The sequence below is a fragment of the Pleurodeles waltl genome, chromosome 6, assembly GCF_031143425.1.
Source record: "Pleurodeles waltl isolate 20211129_DDA chromosome 6, aPleWal1.hap1.20221129, whole genome shotgun sequence".
Lineage (NCBI taxonomy): Eukaryota > Metazoa > Chordata > Amphibia > Caudata > Salamandridae > Pleurodeles > Pleurodeles waltl.
Genome location: NC_090445.1, coordinates 14817107 through 14837130, shown reverse-complemented (window position 1 = coordinate 14837130; position 20024 = coordinate 14817107). Strand labels below are relative to the sequence as shown.

The 20024-nt window shown below is 43.5% G+C and overlaps 1 protein-coding gene across 3 annotated transcripts in view; it reads right to left on the bottom strand.

Annotated features, from left to right (window-relative positions):
• PTPA (protein phosphatase 2 phosphatase activator) overlaps window positions 1-20024 on the bottom strand; it is a 267104-nt gene that overhangs the window by 100554 nt on the left and 146526 nt on the right. For 2 of the 3 annotated variants that reach the window (XM_069237050.1, XM_069237048.1), the window contains one exon: window positions 6355-6462. The exons of the other annotated variant lie outside the window; for it this stretch is intronic. In XM_069237050.1, coding sequence (XP_069093151.1) covers window positions 6355-6462 — 108 coding nt within the window. The remainder of the gene's footprint in view (window positions 1-6354; window positions 6463-20024) is intronic. 3 annotated transcript variants of the gene reach the window in all.

The window sequence follows — 20024 nt, the reverse complement described above, 5'->3', positions numbered from 1 at the left end:
GTCGCTGGGAAGACACAATGCGGCTACCGGAGGTAGCACTGCAGTCATTGAGATGGTGGATGCACAGACCTCACCTGTCAGTGGGCGCTCCGTTTCACCAGGTACTTCCATCCGACACTCTGGTAACGGATGCGTCTCTTCAGGGATGGGGGGCTCATCTGGGTCCTTTTCAAGCGCAGGGTCTGTGGTCAGACAAGGAGAAGCAGTACCACATCAATCTGCTAGAACTCAGTGCGGTCCATCTGGCTCTCAAGTCTTTCACACCGCTAATTCAGGGGAAAACTCTATTGATACAGACGGACAATACAACCACGATGTATTACTTGAACAAACAAGGGGGAACGAGATCCCTACCCCTTTCACGAGAATCCCAAGCGATATGGCATTGGCTCCTGGCCAGAGGAATGTCAATCACAGCAGTTCACCTGCCAGGTCAGCAGAACGTAGAAGCAGACTTTCTAAGCAGACACCTGGAGGACGTTCACGATTGGGTCCTGCACGACGAAGTCGCAGAATACATCTTCGCGCAATGGGGTCGGCCTCAACTGGACCTCTTCGCAGACGATGTAAACAGGAAATGCCCAGACTTCGCATCCAGGTTCTACCGTCCAGGATCTCGAGGGAATGCCCTGTTGATCGACTGGTCAGGGACATTTCTTTACGCTTTTCCGCCGATTCCCCTCATTCCGGCAGTGATCAGCAAACTTTACGGATCCAGGACCAGAATGATTCTTATAGCGCCACAATGGCCTCGACAATTCTGGTACACGGATCTCCTCAACCTGTCGGAAAAACCTCACAGGAGGCTGCCGTGCAGACCGGATCTTCTGAGCAGAATGGAGGGCAGGATTCTGCATCCCAACCTACCCTCTCTGAGCTTAACAGCATGGCTCCTGAATTCCTGCAGTATGGGCACCTAGGACTCTCGCAGGAGAGCATGAACATCTTGAAAGAGTCCAAACGGCCTTCCACGCGGCGTTCCTACGCTTTTAAGTGGAAGAGATTCTACATATGGTGCTGTCAGCAAGGCCATAATCCCATACGGGCGCAGGAGGACGTCATACTGTCCTATTTGCTTCACCTAGCGAAATCCGGTCTGCAGGTATCATCTATTAAGGTACATTTGTCTGCTATTACTGCCTATCGCAAGTCACCTTCTCAGGAATCCTTCTTTACGAAACCTGTAGTCAAGGATTTCTTAGAAGGTTTGAAGAAAGTTTTTCCGCCAATTCGGAGGCCTTCTCCTCCGTGGGAACTGAACATAGTCCTAGCAAAACTTATGGGCCCTCCTTTCGAGCCTATCCATAAGGCCTCCTTACAACACCTTACGTGGAAAACGGCTTTTCTGGTGGCCATTACTTCAGCGAGGAGGGTCAGTGAGATCCAGGCCTTGTCTGCAAAAGAACCGTACACGGTTTTTCATGACAATAGAGTAGTTCTACGAACTCACCCATCTTTCCTTCCGAAGGTGGTGTCAGAATTCCATATTAATCAGACCATAACTTTACCGACGTTCTTTCCCAATCCGGAAACTCCGGCTGAGAAAGCATTGCACTCATTAGACTTGAAAAGAGTGCTGAAATTTTATCTGGACAAGACAAAATCGATTAGACACTCTAACCGCTTGTTTGTGAACTATGGTCATTTAAGGACAGGAGAAGCAGCATCTAAGCGAACAATATCAAGATGGATAGTTTCTTGTATTGTTAATACTTACCAGCTAGCTAATAGACAATTGCTAGCGCGGCCTAGAGCGCATTCCACAAGGGGAAAAGCGGCTACTGCTGCTCTCCTTAACAATGTTCCTATATCTGAGATTTGTAAGGCTGCTACATGGAAGTCTGTCCATACTTTTACAAGACATTATTGTTTAGACTCAGATGCAAGAGCGGATGCCCAAGTGGGGCAGGCCTCTCTAAGGAATTTATTTGCGTAAGACATGTCTATTCCTGCACTTCTATCGGACAGTCCGCTGGGTTTAGGGATGGGCTTGCTAATCTATTCAATGTTTATGACTATTGATGAGGATCCCCTGGAAGAGAAGGATAAGTTACTTACCTGTAAATCCTAGTTCTCTTCCAGGGGTATCCTCATCAAAGTCATAAACAACCCACCCTCCTCCCCGGACACACGTCTACTGGAAGTGCAGGACAGACAGTATTTTGATTCAATTATACAAATTGTCACCGTAAAAAGAACTGACCTAACTGTGAACCAACTGTCACCTTTCCTTCACCCCTGAGGCATGGTGGGATACTGGAGGTGCTCAGGGTCTTAAAGACACAGTGCCAAAGTTTTTATGGTTCTCCTGTGTTAACCTACATGCAGCCTATTGGCTAAGAATGCTTCATTGTTTTTCAATGCAGTTTTCTCTATTTTTTCACTAGAGTTTGCTACTGCTTACTTCCCCAAGCCTAGTTTTAGGAGCTTGGGTACTTATTTATGCTCTATTGTAGTATTTAAAAAAAAAAATAAAAAAAAAAAAAAACTTCATAGAAATAAAGCATTTTAGCCTGTTTTTAACATGATAGCCTGCATGACTGTTTGTTACACATGTATAATGTGTATGTATTTTATATATGCTCCGGGGTCCCCGCACAAGGGCGGGAATATTCAATGTTTATGACTTTGATGAGGATACCCCTGGAAGAGAACTAGGATTTACAGGTAAGTAACTTATCCTTATGTGCCATTAAGAAAATACCTGGGACTTTGAGGGGTGGGGGATGGGGTGTATTGAGGATGTGTGACTATGTCTGGTATGAAGGCGAGAATGGTTTGGGGTTTGTCTTGTTTTAATTCGCTTAAATTGATATGACATTGTGTTTTTAATGTTATTTTGGAAGAAGCATCTATGTAGGACAAGCACATTTATGGTATTATCAAACTCTTTATGCACAAAGTCAATGAAATAAAATGATTTTTGAAGTAATGGTGGTGTATTAATGACTGAAGATGTATTCTTTGTAAATTAAATATGCTAGCAGGTTTTTGTTTATGGAGTTTGATGTACTGTCCCTCATGCCCAAGCCTTAAAGTATATTGGGGTACCCTTTATGAATTAATTTACCTCATGGTTCAGGAACTAGGACCCCACATTGTCCTGTGTGTTGCAATACCACAACGCAGTGGTGTTGTGTGTGAGAATCTGCACCAGTCTCCCTCTAATGGACAACAGGAAAGCCTTCAGCACAAGACAAATGGCCCACAACTCCAACAAACAGATATGGAGCCAGACTTCAGTCGGAGACCACAGTCCTCTGATCTCCACCTCCCCCATGACCTTCACAAATCAACAGTGACATGTCCATCACCACCATTAGCTCTGGATGGGGAAGTGAGGGGGGCCGGCTGCATGACCTACTGCGTTTGAGCAGTCACTACTGCAAATCTTGAGCCATCTCTTATGAAATCTGGATAGCTTCAGATAGACGTCTGGCTGATTCCACTGGAAAGTCAGATGTTATTGCAGAGTCTACATGTGCCACCTGGCATAATTGACCAGGCCAAGAAATCTCAGAACCCCTCACAGAGATTCAAGACCACGACTGAAACATCAATATCATAGCCTGAATGTCCTGTCACATTGCGGTGGAAAGAAGGCCTTGAACTGCACTGTATTCAGGAAAGCTCCAATGAATGGCAGCCTTTGCGGCTGAGTCAGAAACAACTTTGGCTTATTGATCGTGAACCCCAAGTCAGTCAAGAGGTTTGCCTTCGTCTGGAGGTTATCTATGATGGACCATGATGAGCCTGCCTTCAACAGCCAGTTGTTGAGATAGGGAAAACTTGTATTCCCAACCTATGAAGGTGTGGCACAACTACCACAATCACTTTCGTGAACACCCGAGGGGCACTGGAAGCATGACCGATCTTGAACCACAGGTAGCGTCAAGCAGGATTGAAAGATGGGTATATGAAAATCTGCGTCCTGCAAGACCCAAGGACATCATCCAGTCCCCAAGTCCAGAAAATCCAAGATTTGTGCTGCAGTGAGCATTTTTAATTCATTCTTCTTCAGGGGTCAACAGACTAAAATAGTCAGGACACCAATTATTTTTCAGCACAAGTAGATAATGAATAAAACCCCTCGCCTTTCCATGAGCCCGGGATCCTCTCAATAACACTTTGAGAGCAACACTTGGACCATACGTAATAGAATGGAAAGGCACTCCTCTAAAAGTGTCTCTTACGGATATGGTTCCAGGGCAAAAATAAAAGGTTGGGCACAGCCATTCTGAACAATTTGTAAAACCCAGCTGTCAGACATGAAGGATAGCCATCCTAGGAGGAAGTGCTGGATCTGACCACCACTGGATGGGCATGTGCCACTAAGGGCAAACTAAAGTGGTTAGGTGATTGTTCAAGGAGGGAAGAAGGATTGAAATACTGATAACCCTGCTGGCCTGTGTGTTGCTTGTCAGCCCCATGTACATCGTCTCAGAAGGACTGGGACGACTGCTGTACTGGTTGGGGAGAAAGTATTTTCCTACATGCTAGCCTTCCAGAATAGGGGAGGGGTTTGTGGGGTGGGGAGGCAACACTGGTGTCAGCTTCCCTCCCCCAGGGAATCAGTAGTATGTAGGCCAGTACGTATAACTTACCTGGCCACAACTTGTTGTTCATTAATTGTCTGAGCCAGGGAGACCTAAGGTCTTCTAGGCCTCTGGCACGATCTCACAGAAGTCCCATAGGACATGCATGTAGCAACGCAATAGGCAGACACATTAACTGTAATGCTAGACTGGCAGAGAAAAACATATGATTGTCAAAAGCCTTAACCCTCGTGAACCTCCTATCCGAAGTGTTGTAGGAAATTAATTGGGATTCACTTTACTGGTTGAAGCCTGAATCACAAGGCTGTCTGGAATGGGATGTTTAGTAAGAAAATCCGAATTACCAGGAGGACATCTGTGACCCCTGGCCACCTGTCTATTAATCGAAGGGCAAAAACATGGTTTTGGCCAGGTGATCATCAATGTATTGGTGAGAGCCTGATAATAGGACAAAAGGTTCAAATGTGGTTGGCCCAGGCTGCAATATTTCAGTAAGGACATTAATTTTGGTCTCAACTGAGGGCATCTGTAAATCTAGAACCTCAGGTGTACTCTGGACCACCACTGCAAAGGTCGTGCATTTTTCCATTGGTGGTCCAAGTGGCGAGTTGAATCCTGCCACAGGGGAAGGATATGTCAGTCCCACTGGCATGTAGAAGTTTTCATCTGTCTGGTGGGGGTGGGGGATGGGGGGGCTCTGCATCCCCATCATCATACCTTGTTGAGAGTCAGAGCCAAAAATACAACAGAGCCTCTGCTGGTGCCCTGGTAAAGGTACCAGGTCAGAGTCAGGATGTGTGCTAACTGGCTGCGCTTTTGTAATCTTCTAGTGCAAAATCAGTCGAGATTCAGCCAAAGTCAGTTCGGTGTCTGACACTGGAATCAACTTGGACTTAGCAGAGGACTTCAAGTAAAAGTTGTCTGCCAGTGGTAACAGCCTCAGGAGCAGGAATTAGTCTGTGCCTTGAAAAAGGAATTGGATTTGTGCGAAAGCTATGGCACTTAGCAACATACAACATTGCCTCCAGGTGCCAGATCACCTTTGGGTCCATGAGGGCACATTTATTGCACGACTAGAGTTGCAGCTTAAACCCAGACACTAAGGACACTTTGTGCAGGTCCATTACCAACATTCAGTTTCTGCAATCGTGGCATGGTTTGAAACCTGTAGTGTTAAGTGGGTACATTTTTCCCTACCACACTAGAATTCGAAGCAAAAGTTGTCAGAAGACCAGACAAATTGGGAGTGGAGCTGCGGATTGGCAATTGAGGCAGCGGAAAGAAAAGAAATAGCATCAGCGTGCAGGGGTGGCACTTGTATGACACACTGCTGTCAATTCTAGGGCAGTACGGAGCAAATGTGGAGCAGAAAAGTGGCACCTAGTGGTGCACAACTGTATAAAAGTTTCCAGATCCTGCCTGGCACCTGTGGAGTATTCTAAGTTGAGTTATCGGAGGTTAGAAGCATCCATCAGCTAAAACACACTAGATTTTGTCTAAAGATGATGAACATAGCAGGTTATGCTCGAAGCTGATAGAATGGTTCAGGTTATGTCTGAAGAACCTGGTCATTTCTGAAGTTAGGACGGACTGGGTTATGCCCGAAATTAGGAGAGGCAGGTTTATGTCTGAAGGTAGAGGAGGCCAGGATTTGTCTCAGGAAAAGACATCACCGCATGTGAAGATCAGTTGAGATGATGCATGCAACACTGGCAGAGAATACTTTTGTTTACGGCTTAAAATAATAAGGGTACTGAAATGATCAATGCATAGATACTGAGGGTTCTCAGGGGCTTACCTCAGCCTTGTACATTCGGATCAGGCCCTGGTTTACTTTGGACCAGGTAGGAACTGCGCTGATATTCCACAGCTGGTTGGAGTGTTCAGCAAAGGGTCCAGTTTTCATCTGGAGTGAGAAAATGGACAGGGAATATAAAGAGACGGACACAAGCACAGCCACACAGTAAATACCAGCAGCTCCTTCCACCCCACATGCTACCTCAACTTTACGCAAGCCCAAATCGAAGCCACGGTGTTACTGCATCATTCCGATTCACAGCAAGACATTATGTGCATTCAAGTCTTGAAGTGGCTGTTTCTATCCGTGTCTCCGACCCAGTAGTAATTAGAAATGGACATTGAATCGGATCCCTATTGGACCCTATATCTTTGTCCTTAAACTCACTGGAAAAAAAACACTGATTGATCTCTGAACAAGGAATGAAGTGAACATTAAGGTTATCCAAGTCAGCAAGTTAGTTCTAGTTTATATTTCACATGTTTTACTTAATCTTGCCTTCCCTAAGAGTGTTACTTATTCCAGGAAGTTTTTGTTTTTCCCCTGTACATTTTACTCTTCTATAGCACTTTATCTTAGACTGTTAACGATTCCTAATAAGGCCAATAGTACTAGCTGGTTTTAGGTGTATGGCAGGTGCTGTATTATATATCTGCATACATTAACAGAAAGCTCAGAGGCACCAAAATACCAGTTGGTTGGCAAACAATTGGAATCTCAGAAATTTAGTTTGTGGGTTTAAGCACACCCCTTTTAGGGACCACCCAACTTTTTCATCCCCCTTAAAGCCCTATGTCCATTTATCTAATTTCATTTTCATCACAGCAGAGTGTCCAAGGCAGCTAGAGTTCAGACTGCCTGCAGGTATTGAGTCTGTTCAGACACTAGAGTCTCAGAGATTTAGCTACAATCCAGTTAGTTATGTCACCTCTCGCATTATGCTTTGACCGAGTCTACTGCCAGGGTGTGTGAAGGATGAGTGGAAACATTAGCCCTTAACTCCTGACCTCCTTGCGGAGACAAAACCAGCCTGACACCAGTGAGAGGGTTCCTGTGCAGCCACTGGCGAGGAGACAACAGCATGTCACGTAGGTTCTCATTATGCTAACAAGGCTACTGGATTTGGGAAACATGATCAAATTGATTGTGGCTACTAAGTAGAATTCCACACCACATGACGCCTGTCGCCGGAATCCGGGTTCTCCCACTAACTAGCAGTACCTCATCTCGAGCCGAGATGATTGTGGCAACCAGGCGCATGACAAGACCACTCCTCAGGGGAATCGTGGTTGATCAGATTCCATCCCTTTCTCTCAGTTACCAACATTCTCATGCAGTCAAAAACGACAGAGGCAGAGTATAGTTCAATAAGAATTTATTGAAGTAACTGCATCTTAGATAAAAAGGCATGTATTGCAATAACTAGTGTGATGAAACAATAAAAGCAAACAGGTTACTAACCGAGTAAAACAAGAATAATCCTACCATACTGTCACTAGGAGTGATGCATATATTTCTCCTACCTACACTATGTCTGAGCACAGCGTAATAAGCCTAATCTGCCCTTTAGGTTTTCCCCTGGGAGTTCACCATCCCTCATACATGGAGGAAGAAGCCTGTAGACTAGAGAGACACCGTCCCCATGTAGATCAGGGGTCCAGTCGTCTAGGCAAGTAGCTGTAGCGAAGCAATGAGCATACAGTCGTGGTCATCTGGCTGGAATCTCCCTCTACCGTGTCTGGGACAAGGTGGTATTTTAATAATAAAATAGCTGACATTCTAAGGAAAGGTCACCAAGTATGAGTGTGTTTTCTGTGGAGACACAGCATGCCACATTTGTCGGCAACCCTATCTGACTGTAGCCTTGGAGAAAGCACAAAGGGAAATAAATGTCCTACTAAGCATGTGATGCTTTTCTAGGCAAATGTACAATGAGATAAAGAAAATAAAACAGCACTCCAAATATTGCTATTGCTAGAAAAACAAAGCAATGCTGACTAAAATGTAACAGGGTTAAAGTGCACAGCGGCAGGCCCAGTTAGCTTAAAACAATGTGTCTAAAACATGGCTAAAATAGCTATACAACACTCTCCCCTTGCCAGTCAAAGGTGGTTTAACAACTTAAGGTAAAACAAATCTAACAATTCGTACGCTAAAAAAAACCACATACCAATAGTGGCAAGTTAACAGACACAGACAAGTGGCTTCCCGTAGCAAACGCACCCTCAACACGCATGTCTGATAATAAGCCTTCATCGAGAACATCAACAGATCAGTGTCAAATGAAAGTAAGCGCAGCGTAGAAAGACAGACTTTCAGTGCATCTTCAAAGAGGCACCAGAGGCATCGAAACATGGGCTGCACACAATCCAAAACCGGTCGGAGAGTCAAAGACCAGTCACACTCCAGTTCCAGGAGTTGTGCTCCGAAATACTGCATCATGCGTTCATGACACAGCTGTGCTTGGGGTAGCATTTTCAGTACTCCTTGCTGTGACAGGACATCCATTGCCCAGAAAAAGTAGCAACAGCAAAATGCCACCTATTATAGCCAAAATAATCGCAAATCCCCTGAAAATACTTGAAAATATAGAATGAATGGCTGAACCGAAAATAGACGAGAAACAGTGAACACAACTAGAACTAACAGCCTTCAAAAAGTCGGTGATTCCAGTAGTATTGGGCGCATTAAATATTTGTCCCACGAATTCAAAGTGTCTTGGAAAATAAAGGGACTAAATCTCTGCCAATGACCTCGCAACCTGAAACGCATAGGTCTTGTGTACAGATGTAAGCGCCACATGTTTTAAAAACAAAGCCTTTAGTCTGCTCAACTTGTCAAAATTCACATCAGAAGTAGCAATATGAGGCCAAACGTCTGCCACTCCTTGAAACTGCGTAGGGGAAAAAGGACATTCCTGCAGCATGTAACAATTTTGGAGACCGAAACGACGTAAGCTATTCTGGCTCGCATCCCACAACAGCTCTCACTGTTAAGGAGCACATAGCTGCCATTGGAGAGCACCTAGAACGCAGGTCTAATCAAGGGGACTGGGACTCCCTTCAGATAACAAGACAAGTTTGCTGCGGATGCATTACACGCCACGTGCAAAGACAGCTGTTTACAAACCATCGAATGACTTACAGAAGTCTCTCATTCACTACCACTAAGAAAGACCTCTGTCATGTATTTGAAACATTTGTACGAAAAAAAGAAGCTCCCTCACTTTGTGGATTTAACTATCTCCCAGCCTTTCATATCTGCCCACTGGAATGTGTTTCAAACAGGATGTAAATTGAAGTGTTGAAATGGGCAGATATATAACCCCATGTATTAACCATTCAGCAGATGGTTTTTAAGCCACAGTAAAAGGCAACTTTTCAATATTCAACATGACATATGTTGCTTCTTTCTTAGCCATTATTTGTTTTTTGCGTTAAATTAACTGTGGAAAAAATCTCTGTTGCACTCACTTGTTGCCAGGGAACGTGACCTGCTTTCAATGTTTGTAGTGTCCAATCTAACTGCATAAAGGATCTTCGCTGACTGTCTATTTTGCAAAAATGATACATCACTCTGTACTATATATATTGCAGAGAATGCAATATTATTTAAGGTGTAGATTCGGTCAGACAAGGGGTTAATCCCATTTTCTACAACGGCTAATGCTTTCTGTAAGTTTTCCTGATCTATTTGCCTTAACTGGGCAGCTGCCTCTTGTATGGAAAGCTTCCACATTTCATTATATGCAGCATACAAGAAGCGTGTTCTGCATTGTCTTCTGAGGCCTAACAGGAAATCCTGTAAATCTGTGTTATTGCACAGAAGTAGATGATCTTTGACAGCATCCAGTGAGGGGACCCTTGTCCATTGCTGGCATAGTTTCCCTACACCATATGTTGTCACTATACCAGAGTGTTCTGAGGACACGTAGCGAGGGTCCGGCCTATTCATTCTAAAACCCCTGAGGAGTTAACAAAACGAGTGTGGCACCCATTGGTGTCTTGAGGCCACAATAATCACTCACCAGGACGCAAAAATCATGCAGTGAATGCACCATTCAGGACACCATTAATTGAGCTGATTTTTAAGAAATACCTATATATTTTTTGCCACTTGTAAAATTTAGCAGGAGTAGGAATGCTGGGCGCATACAGTTCTTTAATATTTGCTAAGTCTAAGCAGCTTGTTTGTTGCACTGTTTAATTTAAAATTATTATTTGAACAGGAATCACACATGCTCTAAATAAAGCTTCTCTTCCTCTTATTTGCCAGATTTTTGCTCCTCATAGACTAAGTCAATTGACTTCAACCAGTACTCATAGCCTTCTATAGCCAATCGGGAATCAAATGAATCAGAGTAAATACATTTTCTATCTGTCAATAAAACGCTGACTTTCCATTTTTGGCAATTTAAAATATTATGACTCGGCATTCTTGACATTGTGCCCAGAAAAATATGCAAATTTCTCAGTATACGTTTTTGAACTGCCAACTGGTGGTGTCTGGCAGTATTCCCATTGTGTAAGGGCTACTTGCTCTGTGAATGAAGTAATGTCCATAGTAATTATAACAGAACATATCACCATAATTTCCTTTAAACTGGTACACATCTTCATTTTCAAATATTGTATAATATTTCAGATCAAACCTCATAGCATGAACAGTTTTCACATCCCAATCATCAGAAACCACTCTGTGTGTGATTACATCGGTCATGGAAAATTTAAATACATATGGTTTTCGAATGACCTCAGTAGGCCCGTATATATCGAATATGAATTTTGTCCCAAACAATCCAATCGGGAATTGGTAAGGCTGTAATGATCACTAGAGAAGTCTCTGCGAATTTTGTGTGATGAAAAATGTGGTTTTAGAACATCATCCACCAGTTCAACTGTAGCGTGTTGAGGAAGAAAATGACCCTGCATCAGCAGAAAGAAAACTATAACAAACCCAATCCAAAGGAGAAAGGCGAGTACAGTCAATAAAACCCATAGATAAATCCATGGAGGAATGAAATAGTTCATTTTAAGCCAATGTATCAGCTTACATGCTCTTGAAAGTTCTGTTGCAGTAGAGGCAGATGAGTCTGAAAAAAAAGTTGTCTGCATCGACTAAGTAACCATCATCTGTACAAACAAATGCTAGAGGTGTATTTTGAAGAGGTGAAGCTGCTAATGATTCTCTCGGTGGTGTGTAATAAGTTACTACATCAGTTTGAGTAGAATTTGTAGAACACTGCCCTGGGTTAGCAGAAATCAATGTCGAAGTGGTTGTCAGTGGAACCAATGAAAGCTCATTTTCCACCCTCCCCAAGCACAGAGGTATCAGCGTTGCTGTTGAAAACTTGTAGGGGAACATCCTGGTCTGTAGTGGGTGGGATTCGGGCACTACTCAGGAGTGCTCCAAGTCTGCTGTGCAGGATCAGCCACATGTAATTTGACATTGTCAATGGAGACAAAGCGATTTTCTTTAAAGCCAGGCAGCGGTAGTAGAATCACAGTTCTGATACGGTGTATTCCCAGGTCAGGAACCGGTGCGTGGTTAGAAGGACCAAATTCCTTTTTCACAGCAATCTTTTCACACACTATATCCCCAAGCTTAGGAATCCAGCCAGTGGATGTTACTGGTACATCCCTGATTCGAAGGGAGGCAGCATTGGCAGATGCGTTGTCATCACAGAACTGTTTTAAGTCCTGCAAGACAGAGACAAGTTCATTTATGTCATAGGGTGTATCCGCTGCCTCCACGCCAGGACCATCAAGATGTGAGACATACATTTGAGTTCCGAAAAGGCATTCATATGATGTACGCCCCCCACCAGGGACCTTCGAGGCAGATTAAGTGCTCGCTGGACTCCATATAGGTGTGTAAGCCACTACGACCCGTGCCTAATACTCTAGCTGTTTAGGATTGCTTTAAATCTCGGCTTTGTCACTCCACAACACTATTTCCCTCGGGATGAAATGGAGGAGAGTAATGCAGTTGGACCCCTAATGAAGCCATGGTGTCCTGTATGCCCTTGAAGCAAAAGCAGGGCTCCAGTCCGAATAGAAAGCTGCAACAGCATATGTACCAATAAAGACTTGCAAATCTTTAATAACAGTTTGTCAGCCGAGCGTTGTGGCCAAACCCACAGAAATCCTGAGCAGGAACAGAATACATTTGTATGCACTACCTGGTGTCAGGGGACCACAATGGTCCAAGTACACACATTGTAATGGTTTGTTAGAGATTAGGAGGGGTGTCTGCAGTGGGCGCTTCACGGTGGACCCTTTTATTTGCCGACAGATGTCACACCAAAGGACATACTGCTTGGTCTCTTTGTATAGACCTGGCCACCAATATCGTGATTGCGATATTGAAATTGTAGCCGCCAAACCTGCATGGGCAGAAGCAACACCCTCATGCATGCACTGCTTTACTAACGCAGGTCTTAGTTCTTTATTGGGAATTATCCAAACTCCCACACCTGGTATTGTTACTTGTGCATCAAACAAGCCTGCCATCCAGTAGGAATACTTAGCAGGATATGCTTTAGGAAAAGGTATGCCATCAGCCGAAGCTGCTACGTCTGCCAGTTTTTCATCATTAACTTTTAGCTTGGAACGAGTTACTGCAGCAACAGAAGCCATAGCTACTGTGGATTTGGCTGCTTCATCAGCCAAAGTATTGCCTTCAACGTGTATTCCAACACGCTGAGGTCCTAGTGTATGTACAACATGGACATTAGGTAGCGTTTCCTTCAGATCCAATACTTTCCGTCACAGAAGTCTGTGTTTAATGGTGGCGCCTTTTGAATCTCTGAACCCATTTGGCACCAGTAATGCAGATATTCATTAAAGGACTGAACACAATAGTACGAATCACAGACAATCAATGTCATCTGCTCAGGATCCGTATGTTCCAGTGCCATCACCAGAGCTCTGCAAGTTGTGAAGTGCAATATCCTAGAATCTGCGTGTAGTTATTTTGTGGATGGAACTTGCCATCCTTCATGTAACCACTCCCGACTGCACAAGCAGCTGAGTATTGATGTTTTGTTCCTATGGCTGGTTGGGCTGAACCATCAGCATACACAATTTTATGATATTGTTCCATAGGTAATGTATTCGCTGGAACTGCATACTCAAGTTCATACTATAAGAATTCTTGTGTCTGTAATTTGGAGTCAAAAACGTAATCAACATCAGTGGCTGTCCGAGATCTTGCCCACTGGATCCAACGTGGATGTAGTGCTTTAGCATTAGGAATGCTTCCTTTGGTATCAGCCTCTAGGGCTAGAGCATGGGAACAACAATAATGTGCTTCTCCAGGGCCAGAGGTCTCTTTTTACGGTCTGCCATCTGGACAGCAGTGAGAATTTGTAGCAGATTTCGGCAAATCCTACAACAATGTGGGCTACCAGTCTTAAATGTTGCATGAGGTTGTCATCTGTGAGATAAATGTCATCCATATATGACAACGCGTCAGGGTCAATGTCGTGTAAAATAGATGTTACATGATCTGAGAACAGCCCAGGGCCCTTCTTGTACCCCTGTGGGAGTCAGCAGAATTTTTTCTATGAGCCAAGGGCGCTAAAACTTGTTAGGTCCTTACTTTCAGGTGCTATATTTCGGCAGAAAAACATGCTGGATATATCCAGGGCCATTTTGTATTTTCTGAGCACTATATGTTCATAAGTGCTGTGCTATGCACATTTTGTATAGCAAATGTTTTAGTGTGACTATTTAAATGTCTGTAGTCTAAGACTATTCTATATGAATGGTCGGGTTTAGCAACTGGAAATAACGGATATTCATGGATGAGTATGAGGGTTTAATAACACCCTGATACTCCAATTGGTTGAGGATTTCCCTCACATGTGCTTTAGCATCATATTTGATAGGATATTGAGGTTGCGGTTAGGGTTTTATAGTTATTACGTGGTAGAGGGAATCATTGTCCCATCTTACGTGATTGCGTTATAACGAAGGTGCCTGTGCCAATGCCCAATCAATGTCATGCATTTCAACAAGCTTTCTGGGAACAAGGGGCAAAGATTTTTTTTCCATCACATCCTCTCCCACAAGGGAGATTGCTGATGAATTCTGGCGGCTAATCTTTTTCAGCCAGCAAAATATCATAGAGACAGCGCGGTCCCAAAAGATAGTATCAATTATGCGTTCAATGTCCCCTTCTAACTGAATGGTTACTCTCTACACTCTATCGGGTGTGGAGACACTCATGCCCACAGTCTCAACTTGTAAGAAGATATCAGTTGCTTTCACCACCAGATGCTCTTGAAGATCCTGACGAACTATTGTGACCTCTGCTGCACTGTCGAGCAGTGCCAGTGCCCACTTCTTGTTCTTCAGTAAAGCCCTCTACTTGAGTGGCATGTCAAATTGTAACTGCTGACACCTTTTTGTTTTTAAATTGGGGTTTTTGTTGAGGAAGTTTCTCTTCTTTTTTTAACAGAAACTTCAGAATGGCGTTGTGAGTCCTTTCACGAACCGTGTTCGCTGCTCTGCCAACCTCGCTCACTGCGTTTTCCCGGTGAGTCCTGAAAGGAACGAGATTGGCGTGTATCAGTATATTGATATCTGTCAGGTGTTTTTGTATTATCTGTATTTCTAAGGTTGTACCTATTTTGTGGGGTCTCCGCATGCAGAGATTCTCCTCTTTCTTTTTTAGTTGTTTGTTGTTTTTGATCCCCGCATTTTTTGGAACCTTCAGGCGCTTGCTTGGTAATATCTTTATTCAGATCTGCCTTGAAATTGTGGTTCAATCGGTCTGGCCCCCAGACTATCTCGACCAATACTAGAATAGGTTTCTGCGATAATCTTTGGTAGCTCCTATTCTTGATCCTGTGGAGGAACATCAGGGAGCTGCATGTGCACTGCTAATGCAACTAATTCCCCTTTCAGATTACTTAAAATAATTGAATAAACTATGGCAAAATTGCCCATTAATTGCATCCCCAAATCCAGGGCAGCCCCGTATTCATCTTGAATTTGTTTTAACACCTCTGGAAGATTAGCAAGTGTCAGTGTACTGTGTGCGGTAGTATAGAGCATGGCAAATACCGTGCCCCATGTATTGCAGTTATCAACTGTGGGAACAATCCTGAATGGCAAGCACATAGTGAGAATTCTAGGTTTATCTTGAGGTCCTGTAGGAGGAAAATCTGCTTCTAGTGCATTTTTTTTTTTAGATAAACTAAATTCCCTCCCGCTTGATGGGTACTTTACCCATGATCAAATGTACAGTCGCAGAGTTAATGCCTGGTGTGCCTGCATGTTTTTGCACTGAGGCAGCACGTGCTGGGTTAATATTTAATGTTTGCATTACAAACAGTACTAATAATCTGTATAGTGTTGTGAGCTCTATATATAAGCGGCAAACCTCATCTACTGCTAAGGTTGCTGCATCAGGGTGTGGTGTATATGTGGCCAATGACAGCCGGGTCGGGCCATCATTGCTCAGAGGACCTAACCTAACATGTAATATTGTATGTGTTAGGGTGCCATCAAGCCAATTGCTATGATCTTGATGAGATAAAAGTGTTTCTAAATATGCATGTGCTCTGTATTGTGCAGGTATGTTTGCAGGTGTATAGTGATGAAATGTATTTGTGTTCCCATCTACTGCTGGAAAGGTGACCCAAGAATAGAAAAATTCTGTTCTATAGGCTGGTTGTGCGTCAAGAACAAATGTAACTGGACACCCCTGGCCGTTAGGCCATTTGCCAATAAATGTGCAGTAAGGGGTGGTCGCATATTTACTGCAATTGCTACCTGTTGAGGGTTCGCCATTTTAATGGTAGATGTATGTTCAGAGATAAGGAGACCTAGTGGGGATTGGTCCTTTAAAGGTTCAAGCTTGAACAACCTACAGCTCCAGATATCACTACTACTGATGTAGCTGAGAAGGAAATCCTCAATACCACGGACGTCTCCGTATATAGTGTTGAGGTGTCTTTAGCCTTAAATGAGACAGAGATACTTAGGAGGATCCGAATATTAGTGCCTGACCAAACGGTGGTGCCATGTCGCGTAGGTTCTCATTGTGCTAATAATGGTCCCAAATCCTCACCATATTCTGCATGATATGGTTGGTCGTTAGCGCAGAAGGTGATTTATGGCGGTAAAGGAGGTCTAAACCAGGGCGCTGTTGCATTCCACTTGAACCCCAAAAGGAAGGTCAGCAATCCAAGACCTGATGTAGGGCATTGCAACAGTGTTTAATATAAAGGACCCCTACATCATCACTTCTCCTGTGTGCAAACATCTCGGAGAAGTTCAAACGTGGTCTCATTGTGCTCCATTTTAAGGATTTAATGCCTTTGGCCATGACTAATATGGGACTCTTAGTCAGGAGAGGCAACATTCCCAGGTAAAGACGGGGGCTAACACTATTTTAACCACTACCAATCACTTCCATACAGAAAATTGAGTTGGTGAAATTCTGTACTGGTCTTGGTAATTAAAGGGTATAGGTTATCTGAGACCATTCCATCCAGGCCAGTTAATAACAATATGTAGGTACTTGAGCCTTTCTTGTTATCACTGAAACAGGTACCCTGCTATGATCGGCTGTCGTGATGCACGTCTGGGCACTATCTTACTCTTGTCCCAATTGATTTTATAGCCTGAGATATTAAAGAAGCCAATATTAGGGACACCAGTGCCGGGAACGACTAGGTCTGTGAGTGTGAGCAAGACATTGTCAGCATGCAGTAATGTTTTTGCCATTTCTGCAGGAATAGATACTCCAACTACCTGGGTGGGGGGTGGGTGGGGAGATTGGGGGAAAGGGGTGTGAGGCGAATGGCTGCCGCCAAACATTTCATAGCTAGGAGAAACAAAAGCGGCAACAGGGGGAATCCCTATTTGGTACCTCTATTCACCAGGAAGGGGGTCTGTTAAGAAATCACCACTGTTGACATGAGCAGTGGGCGCGGTGTATAACCACAAACTTTTGCAATTAAATCGTCCCATTCAGTGTAGGACCGGAAACACACACCCCCATTCTATGTGGTCAACCGTTGTTTCAGTGTCTGAAGATTGGGCTATTGTGGCAACTGGGGAGTCTTTAGATATCCACAGGAGGTGGGTTAGGGTGCAGAGGTGGTTATGGGAGGATCGGCCCTGGGTGTGAGATATATATGTATATTTTACAGATGTATACATAATATACAAGACGTTTTGTGGGGTCCCCGCACCTGGGCGGGACTAATCAATGCTCATCACTATAGATGAGGAGCCCCTGGAAGAGAACAGATGTTACCCAAATGCCTCAGCCCTTTTTGACTCCCTGTCAGGCTGTGGAAGCTTTGACCAAACTGTTGGGAGGAGGATGCGGTGTAAGAAAGCCAGGGTTATCCGGCGCAGTTCTGTGACGCGTGGCCACCTGCCTATTCACAGATGGGCAAAAACAAGGTTTGGCCCCAGTGCCCATCAGGGTGCCAGGGCTCGAGCCGCCGGCCCACGCTGAAGGACGTCAGCAAGCACATTTGCTTTAATCTCAGAGGCCAATCGTAAATTCAGACAGCACATCTAATGACTACTACAAAGAGAGCCCCCTCTTCCATGGGCAGCCCAAGGAGAGGGGGAGAGATCAAACACGTATCAGGAGAACTAGGAGGCCACTGGCCTTTTGTACATCTATGTACAAACTGTCACCATCATAATGAAGGTAAAATCATGTTCAATTACATAATTTGACATCACTAACATCAATCATGATACTGCATAAATATTAGTTTTGATTTATCTACTCATGTGGGAGATGATTTTGCTACTGGTATCTTTAATATAGTTTTTTTATAATGAGCCACTTTCGACTTCTTGTTTAGATACAGTACTTTTTAAAAAAAGAAGTGAAAAGAATGTTTCATTTTATTAGTTTGAAATACATTGGTTGGTCTCATGTTGAGTTAGTTTTTTCCCTCTGTATATTGGTAATCTATGGGCATTTTGTCCCCTTATATATTGAAGTGTGTGCATTCAAAACAGTTTGCATGTTTCTTCTTTTCTGACAATGCTCTGCACCAGGGGTCTCCAACGTTTTCTGTAGCGAAAGCTACCTATGATCAGTGAAAATAATCATGTGCTACTGAAGGCTAAACAACTTGTGCATTGTTTCCAGACATCCCCACACCCAGCTTCATCGACTTCAAGCCTAATGTCTTTACAGCCAGATACTATGCTTTGAACAAGATATTTTGGGGCACTATGACAGGGCTGCCATGGGTGTCAGTGAGAGCATGGTCTTTGGTGATGTATGAACATGTGTGCCAATGAATGGGATGTGTGCATGGCTGATTGCCTGTGTTGCATGTACTTGTGGCACAGGACATCCTTTTTGCCATACGTGGCACCGGTACATGTACAACACACACATACAATTTTTTTTAAATTTATTTTTTTTTTAAATGGGAGAAATCTAAAAGTGCAGAAAAATGTTCTTCAAAAATGTTTAAAATAGCAAACATTTTTCTGCATTTTAAATTTCTCCCATTCAAAATAAACATTTGCAATGCAATAGGTCTCACATTTGCTTGAGTTAGAGCTAGGGGCATTATAAATTCATACCTGGACCTTTCTTGCCACATAAATTCCCTTTTTCTGCCATATTAATTCCAGTGGCCCTGCATATAACTAAAGCACTTCAATTTACCTTCTGCTTCTATCTGCACAAAAAATGAAAATGTTGCTACTTAGCATCCTAATTTAAATCTGCCACATCAATTCCAATAGAATGCCACTGTCACCATCCTACCATCAGAGCTGCTGGCTGGCTTACACAACTCTCCACAAAAAGACACTAGACAGCCACAGAGGAGAAATAAACTAGAAGGGTCAACCAAACATACCAAGAGTGTTCAAACAGTCAGTGTAATAAGGATGTTGATGAAAATAGTATTCGTAAGAAACATGGTTATGTAACTATATAGTTAGACCCTAGAGAGCATAACCACACAAAAAGAAAATGGCAATAAATAATGCAGTGTAACCATATATTTAGCCCCTAGAGGGCATAGTGCATCACACATTTTCAGGGATAGCAATATTACTACAAACATGGCCCTTGAAACACAAGCTATTCCCAGCTGTAAAACAAAAGTGACAGAGAGTATGTTGTGCTGAATGTTTTGGTGGTTGGATCCTATTGTCCTAGGACCACCACAGGCTGATCAAAAATGTTTTGTAAAAGTAATGCCCTGTCCAGCATTATGGGGCATGTTTCCTGAGTGCAATGAATATGGTAGTATCAGCACTTCCACTGTGCCAGGAGAGCCGCTTTCGCTCTAAGGATTTCTGTTTTACGTAAAGCATTTACCAATTTCAAGTGTTTTAAGGGGAGAGCCACAAGAAATGACTCTGATCAGGTAACTGTGAACAATGTGACCAGCGCCATAATACCGCTGATAGAGTTCATGCTGTTGTGCCTGTTCGCGCTGTGAGCGCCATGCAGCATGAAGGGGAGAGACAAAAGAAATTTTTTTTTGCCCATGCTGAAGTATATCGGCAATCGTGTAATAATCCATGCAACAGGGTCAGTCCTCAAGCGTGACAGAAACAGCTTCAATGCAGGACAAATGTAAAGCATTTACCAATGACACCAAGTGTTTTTTAAAAGGCAAGCCCAGGAGTGAATGAAAGTGATTGGCATGAAGTAGG